The sequence below is a fragment of the Apis laboriosa genome, unplaced genomic scaffold, assembly GCF_014066325.1.
Source record: "Apis laboriosa isolate Shangri-la unplaced genomic scaffold, ASM1406632v1 scaffold231_cov149, whole genome shotgun sequence".
Classification (NCBI taxonomy): Eukaryota; Metazoa; Arthropoda; class Insecta; order Hymenoptera; family Apidae; genus Apis; species Apis laboriosa.
In genome coordinates this window covers 625408-633925 of record NW_025222420.1, presented here as the reverse complement: position 1 = coordinate 633925, position 8518 = coordinate 625408, and the positions used below count along the sequence as shown (strand labels likewise).

Below are 8518 nucleotides of genomic sequence, written 5' to 3'. Positions count from 1 at the left end.
ATTTGTTTTGCAAAATCAATGATTGACTGTTTTGCGAAGCTTATATTGAGAAGTATTTATAAGGAATGTTTTTTTGTATTTTTAGTTGTATTTTTAGTTATTAAATTATATGAAAATTAATAGCATTTAAATCGGAATATGAATTGAAATGTTTATTATAATTTTTTCTAGTATTCTTTTTATATTTATAATATATTATCGTAGCTTATTGCTGTATTCTATAAAAAATGAGGATTTTTTTGTAATGTTTATGTCTTTTTTTTCTTTTTCTTTTTGATGATAAAATGAATATAGTTTCTTTGTTGATTCCAGTATATCACAGATGGCGTAACAAACATTGTTTTTTCGTCGATATTTAAGAACATAGGACGCGGAATTAATATATAATCTCTATATAATAGACAACAAAGCTACGATAACATATTATAAATATAAAAAGAACACTAGAATAATTGTAATATATATTTTAATTCATATTCTAATTTAAATGCTACTAATTTTTATATAATTTAACATCTAAAAATATGATTTACTACAAAAGATACATAGTCTCTTAGAATGTCGTTTCTTTTCATAGTTAGTTTTGTTAAGTTAAGATGTCACTAGTAATATAGATACATCTGCGCCATCTAGTAATGTTTAAAACTAATGATTAAACATATGAGTTTATCTCCAGTGTTGACCGTTTTTGGATATACGGTTAGAGTGTGCGGAAAATCGTTGATTTCGATTAATTTTTATAGTAAATAATTTAAAATGTCAGAAGTTTCGATGACAGAAACGCCACATTTACAAAAAATAGATTTAACAACCTTAAATCTTCAACAACTTACAATGTTAAAACAGCAATTAGATCAAGAACTCGGTGTTTTCCAAGATTCGTTACAAACATTAAAAATTGCTCAAAGTAAGTTTCAAGAATCAGGTTCATGTCTTGAAAAAATTAGCCCATCTTTGGAAGGTAAGTTTAATTAATTTTGTATTATATAAATTTTAATGTAAAAATTATATAAGTTCTAATGTTTAATTTTTTAATATTTTCTTAGAGGTTAGAAAATGTGAATCTTTAACCTATATTATATTAATAAAATTGTTGAATTTCTTTTAAGGAAACGAAATTCTTGTGCCATTAACTGGCTCGATGTACGTAGTTGGAAAACTAGTAGAAACTGATAATGTTCTAATTGATATTGGAACTGGTTATTATGCTCAAAAAAAAGTTATAGATGCAAAGGATTACTTTGATAGAAGAGTAGCTTATGTTACCGAACAAATGGAAAAAATTCAACAATTGGGCCTTGAGAAAAGTAAAGTTAGAGATGCAACTGTGGATGTAATAGAAATGAAACTTCAAAATCAAGTGCCGAAAGAAGATTAAGAATGAAAACACTAATGTTTCTAAATTAAATGCTCTTATGTAATTTGCTCTTTATTTGTACAAATTTGTATTTGTATTGTCATTAAATTACATTGTTCTGTACATTTTTTGTTAGGATAATAATTATTTTGAGAATTTTAAAGGAAGATTAAATTTAATAATAATAAGATGCTTTAAATTTTATTTTATGATATTATCCATTTTTTTTATATATATACATATATTATTTATTAAATATAACAAATTTTATGCATATACACATTTTTATCAATAATATATAATTTTATATTTAAAGTACAAACTAATATTGCTTAATAACAATATAATCAGGAATATTAAATAAGGAAAAAATGGAATAGAAATAATTTTAAGGAAGAGAAAAACAAAAATAACAGAGGTGAATTATTTATTTGTTTTTCACTTAAGTAAAACTTTATTCACAAACAATAACAGCTTTTACCTATAAACGTGAGATGATATATTTCTGGCAGCTATATTTTACGGAAGATTCTTTAAATGTATCAAAATCATTGTTAGAGGATAGAAAACATGGTATAATAGTATTGAAATAAATTTTCGAACACTTTGGCGCGACACTTTGTCAATCTAATACATAATATTATGACATGTTATTTAGATTATAAATTTGTCTCATTCCAATGAGACAGCGCAGGTCGCAATTTCACGTAGATAATTAGCTAATTTTTTTATCCTATTTACACGAATAACATACGGTCGATATTTATATTAACCAAAAAATTTGTCGTTCTTTCCTCGTCTCACTTAAGTTTTAAAATTTTACAAACAATTTGCCCTCTCCATTTCAATACAGTCATATGCATATTGGGTGAATAACAGGTTCATCGTTGTTATCTGAAGTGGCGTAGTAACAGAGCAGTTGAGGCAATAAACCATTTTTCAAATGAAGTTTGTGTGAATTGCGTTGATGCATGCCCTGAAATTAGAAAAACAATATAAATTCATATATCATGTAACGATACATAATAAAAATAATTATAAAGATTTAATTTTGATATAGTATTCAATATCTTAATTACTGACGCGAACAAATTTTTTTTTTATAATTAATAATGTTTAAATTGGATTAGATAGATTTTATATTTTTATTTTTACTTGTTTATGAATTTATTTTATTTATTTATTAACATTTTCAGAGAAATAGAATTATACGATTATATTAACAAAATATATGATTCATCAAAAATTTGAAATAAATTACATTTTGATTTTTTAATTTTTTAAAATCATATTTTTTTCACACGGAATTTTTTGAAAGAAAAATAGCTGTATAAAATAGCTTTTTCAAATCAAAAAAAAAGAAATAAAAAAATCTTCAATATTATTCAATTTCTTTTTTTAGAATTTTTTCGTATTATTTAAAATAAAATCTAACTTTTATTTTTACTTTTGTTTATGTTTTTTGAATTTTATTATTATTTTCCTTATGTTAAAGTAAAATAGTATAAAAGTAGTCTATAATATTTAATACTGTCTTTAATAAAACATTTTTTAAAAATTAATTTCATGATTAATTGAAGATTTAGTTAATGAATTATTTGAATAGAATAGAAAAGGAAATCGAATGTATTTATTTAATAGTATTGTTTAGTAGTTTAGTTAGGTATATCGTGATATTTTGACGTAAATGTAATTAATTTTTTCAATACACTATAAATAATATTCTTTTATGTATCTCTTACGACTTTACTAGGTTTTTAATTTTTTTTTGCAAATCATTCAATAAAAGTTAATTTTTATTTAAACAGAAAACAACCATTATTAAATTTTTAAAAAAAATAAAATGTACTTATTATGATAAATAATTAAATTGTTGTTTATCAATAACTATTACCGATGATGGAAATTTCTTGGTTATCGGTAACTAATATTAATAATGGTAATTTTTTTCGACTACCGATAACTATTATCGATGGGGGAATTTTATTTTGCCGATATTCATTATCGACAGCGAAAAACCTTTTTATATTTGATTATTGTTGATTTTATGCGAAATCAAATTTTTATACGAATTTTTAAAAAGTAGGGCTTGAATGGATATTTGTTTCATATTTCAAAATATTCATTACTTCAAATATCATAAATGTTAATTAAATAATATAATTTAATAATAATTAGATATTTTGCATTTCTTATTATGTTATGCATTTGTATTGTACTGTACATTTTTGTACTTTCAAATTTTGTATAAATGCATGAATATCCGCACTTTACTGATGATTACTATTAATAATATTAATAATATAAAAATAATTTTGGAATTATATATTTTATCGAGAAGAAAAGAAAAAAAATTATAAAACAAAAAATAGAATAAAAGATATAGTTTAACATTTATGTAGAGAAAATTTTTTCGTATTGAATTCGTAAATTCGTATTTAAAATTTATCCATCGCTCTTTATATTAGATATAATTTGTATCTTCCGGAATGCATGCATTGCCGAAGAAAGAATTTCAGAATTACTTTCTGTCCACCTTTTGTCTATCTCCAAATTTTTTAAGTTTCATTTTAATTAGTATCATTCGGAATTGCAATCAAGCAAAGATATTTTTATATCATAAATTATAAAATTTGTTATAACAACTATAGTCATTGATTTCATCATACAAATAATTCTATTAATTAATATTGAATATAGGTAATGTGAACGTATATTTTATAAAAATTTTCTAATCTATGATGTCGAATGATCGCATCATATTTTCCCAAATGTAAGAGATGTAAAAGGTTTTCTGCATATCCGGCTTTTCTTTTGCATACGCGTTCAATACAAATGTTATCATCAATATACACAGCTGTTTTGAATTTCGTTGTCGTTTTTCGTTTTACAACTGTTTCTTTATTTCTGAAAAATCAATATCCATCATCGGATATTTCCTTTGATTTCCTTTTGATTTGTCGCATTGAACGTATTAATCCCTTCTCGTCTTTTACTAGCTGTTACAATTTACAATGGTCGTTATTGGTAAAAATAAAAAGATACATTTTTGTGTATATCTCGAATATCTGAACAGCACAATGCCTATATCCGGTTATCAAAAGAGAGTATTGTGCATATTATGAATGATCAGCTGAAAAGAGATTTAGAAGATGTACCAATATAAGAAGATTCTCGGGTTCCTAATACTGATGCCAGACGTGGCCGTTCCTCGATCAAAATAACATCGGCTTGTTTTTTATACAAATGAAAGACGTTAGCATTGCAAACAATATGTAATCTTCCGTTGTTAAAGCTATCTTGTATAGTCTCGAAGTCCAATCCTGCGATAGTCATCAATTGCTGATTGTCACCAAACTTGTCCGTAATGTTCATCATGAAGCTGGAATTTACCTGAAATATAAAATTTTATTTATAAAATGTGAAATGCAAATGATAAAAAAGAATATATCTTTTCATCGTATTTCACTTCACATTGATGATAAAATCAAATACAAAATTAATTGAGCGTTATATATAATATGTTTTAAATGTATATGTAATTATTCGTAAAATAATTATATGTACATTTAAGTAATTCAATACATAATACATAATATTAATTCTATCTCGCGATTATATTTATTTTTAATAGAATTAATTTAATTTATAAAAATTTAATAATGTTTAGATACATTTTACATTGAAATAATATTAAATGCAGGTGTAGAGTAATTATATCAAATATAAATAATTATTGAAAAGAGTTAGTGTGTTTTTTTCTGAAGTTTAAAATAATTAGGCTTAGATTATTATTATGTATAAATATTATTATGTATACATAAAATATTTTTCTTATTATCGTATTTTTTTTTTTGCAATAAAATAAAATTTGTAGAATGAAAGATATATAAATATGATGTAGAAAATGTTTTAAATCAGGAAAACATTATTAAAACATGCATATATTATTGCTGGAACGCGAAAGGAAAGAAAAATAAACAGGATAGGATTTAATACTATACATAAGTATGTAACAGTACTTGCTGCTTTTCGATTATACCATAGACATTATTATGATCTTTTTTAAAGAGACTATGAATATTTTATGGTATATTCTTTTACAAGTATAATATTTAGCGGATTGTTAGGAAATCCGTAAATAATTTCAAATTGTTACTTTGTATCGAATAAAAGTTAGAAAATGACTAAACTAAGAATAATTTTTTCAGTGACTTTTGACACTTATAACGGTATTATTATATTTGATATGAATCACATTCCATATATTTTCTCAATATTTTTTTTTTTCTTATAATTATGTTAATGCTTACATACATTTAATTGACCTCATATAATAAAAGGTAGAAAATTATATGTGAAACTTGATGATTTTGATATTTATGCATTTTTTAATTTTGTGTGTATAGAATATTTATTATTAAATAGAATATTTATTAGAAAATAATGTTAAAAGGTAATATAAATGCTTTATGTTATAAGAGAATAATGAATTTTTAAATTTTTATATTCCATTTAATTATTTTCTTGATAGAATTATTCGAAATTTGCAAAATTAGCATTGAATATAGATTTTTATGTAATTTTTAAGTAGAATAATAATATATTATTTAGATAGAAACAATAATCTTTTTTATTTCTTTTTATTATTCAATCGTAATAAAGTTATTAAAATAAATTATAGGTATTTAGATGAGTTTATGAAAAAAAAGTTTATGAAAAGTATAGATCTAAATTTATAAATAATCATCAATTTTTGGTGAACAAATTATGTTATTAATGATATATACATTTCGAATATTTGTTTGAATTTAATTATAAACAATTAACTATAATTTGTTCACATTTACGTCGCAGTTCTTTTGTTATTTATGAAACTAAGAATTTTTTCGCATTTTTCATCTTGACAATTTTTATTTAATAATTACATATTTATATGCGGAAATTTTAAATTTAAAATTTGAAGTTTATCTCTCATTTTTCAATTATCATTGACATATCGTAAATTTATGAGAACAGCAAATATCAGACCGGAATTATATAATTGGAGACCGGTATTTCAAATTAAAGACACATGTGATTTACATTGATATAGGTATGAGTTGTTGTGTGTATCTATACGCGGAAAGAATATTTAAGATGCATATAAAATTCAGTTACCTACAATTATTTATCATTTTTCTTACACGTTCATTTGTATTTATAGTATTCCAAAAAGATCTTAAAATTGAAGAATTTATTACGGTAAATCATTTGTGAAAAATATAAAAAATATTTCAAAAGATTTTCAAGAATCTTAGATTTTATTATTTTAATTATTTATTTCTTCCTTTTATGAATAATTATTTAATTTAAATTTATTAATTTTTATAATACGCAATAACTTTAGGTTGAAATTTCGATATTCTTAATTTTTATCTAGTAATTGTTACATCTAATAGTTTTATTTAATATCATTTGATTCATTTAATTAGACTAATAAAATTCGTATAGGGTAATAAAATATAACATAAATGCATAGCAAAAGTAACTTATTGATTCAAATAACAATGGCAGCTTATCAACGCTTAAAAGTTTTTATATTAATAAGCTCACCTGTACTCCATTCACAGTCCATGTCACATTCGCCGGAGGATTTCCCGAAGGAACGGTGCAATTTGCACGCACCGTGTCTCCTACCGCGTAGCGTATCTTTTCGGCTCTAATTTGAGGATCCCCTTTTGGTAAATCTGAAATTCATTGAATTATTTAATAACAAAAAAATCTTATTTGATAATTATCTTCTATGATAATTATAATATATCCTCGATCAATATGTCAAACTTCATTAGCGTATAGGACATCGATAAACTAACAATGAGAAAAAATATATTCGTTAGATATTTGCTTCTTATAAATAAATAATTTACTTTTTAAAATAACAAGTTATATTCACCTAATTTCAAGTTTTAGATAAATGTAATGAATATTATATCAACGGTACATTTACTCATGTTTATAAAATTGCACCGATTATTATTAACAGAACATATACATTGTTGGAATATCTTTCGATACGTCGTTCGATCCGATTTACTTTTTCCCTTTTTTCGCATCATCCTCGTACATTTCAAGAACGGATAGGAAGTCTATTGTTGAACGATTTTCGCCGAAGCTACGCTACATCGAGGTATTCCGAATACGTAACACGTCATTGTACATCTCGAGGGATCATTATGCCGTCCACAGAAGGCAGTCAATTTCCTGGTACCGGTAGCGAACTGTCAAAGAATTGTCTCACTTCGGCTCGAATGACTTCCGCCTGAGTATCTCCAAGTCCCTCGTCTCTCTCCTCTCGCACACTCTCAAGGACACGATCGGCCGAAGATTACCATTTTGAACTTGTTTGGTAATGTTGTGGATGCGAGACGATCATCCTGTCTCGTGAGAATGGAGAAAAGGAAGAAAAGTGGAAGAGAGAAAGAGAGAGAGAGAGAGAGAGAGAAAGGGAGGAAGGTTTGAGGGATACAAGGCGAGATTCGAAGGCTCGATCCAGTATCGAGCTTTTACGAGCGATCCGTGATCGGAAAGGAGAGGCAATCACCTCGTCTCTTCAAAGAGGAATCGCTACCGTGGTTGTGGCGTCGTTAAGTCGACGTTCAACGAGGATGCGAGACGGTGGGAACGAGGCACGATATTCTATCCTTTTCTCGTATCTTCTTTCTCCTTTTTATTTTTCTCTTCTCCCGCCTCTCCTCCCCTTTTCTATGTCTCGATTCGTCACTCCCTCCTCCTCGAATCGTGCGCGTTTCAATTAACCGCAGTAGCTCATCGTGTGGAATGATCAATGGGGAAATAACTGGCAAGAGTCGAAGATGACATCGGCGTCGAATCGATGAAAGGAAAAGGAAAAGAAAGAAAAAGAAAGAAAAAAATAATGGGTCACGATCCGGTTCTTTGGACTTGTCACAGGTATTTGAATGTGCTTCGTGCGTTTCTCGTTCAATGTTTTTTTTTTTTTTTTTTTTTTTCATTGAAAGTTAATAGTGCGTATTAAAGGATCAATTCGCGCGAGGAAAGTAGGTGAAATGATATTGAAAAGAAGCGAGCGAGGTTATGTTTATTAGAATGGGGCTGTTAATTAACAGTAACTCGGTTAAGAGAGCTGTGAAAGATGGATGA

At 25.8% G+C, this 8518-nt stretch overlaps 2 protein-coding genes across 3 annotated transcripts in view; one reads left to right on the top strand and one right to left on the bottom strand.

Annotated features, from left to right (window-relative positions):
• The first annotated feature begins 682 nt into the window (after window positions 1-682).
• LOC122713163 (prefoldin subunit 5) lies at window positions 683-1480 on the top strand. Its single transcript, XM_043933365.1, has 2 exons — window positions 683-961; window positions 1110-1480. The coding sequence occupies exons 1-2, from the start codon at window positions 757-759 to the stop codon at window positions 1376-1378; spliced, it is 474 nt and encodes a 157-aa protein (XP_043789300.1). The 5' UTR covers window positions 683-756; the 3' UTR covers window positions 1379-1480.
• A 287-nt stretch (window positions 1481-1767) lies between these two features.
• Window positions 1768-8518, bottom strand: part of LOC122713162 — a 61126-nt gene continuing 54375 nt past the window's right edge. For both annotated transcript variants that reach the window (XM_043933362.1, XM_043933363.1), the window contains 3 exons: window positions 6953-7086; window positions 4516-4750; window positions 1768-2333 (listed from right to left, as the gene is read on the bottom strand). In XM_043933362.1, the coding sequence (XP_043789297.1) occupies window positions 2248-2333; window positions 4516-4750; window positions 6953-7086 (455 nt within the window). In that variant the 3' untranslated portion in view covers window positions 1768-2247. The remainder of the gene's footprint in view (window positions 2334-4515; window positions 4751-6952; window positions 7087-8518) is intronic.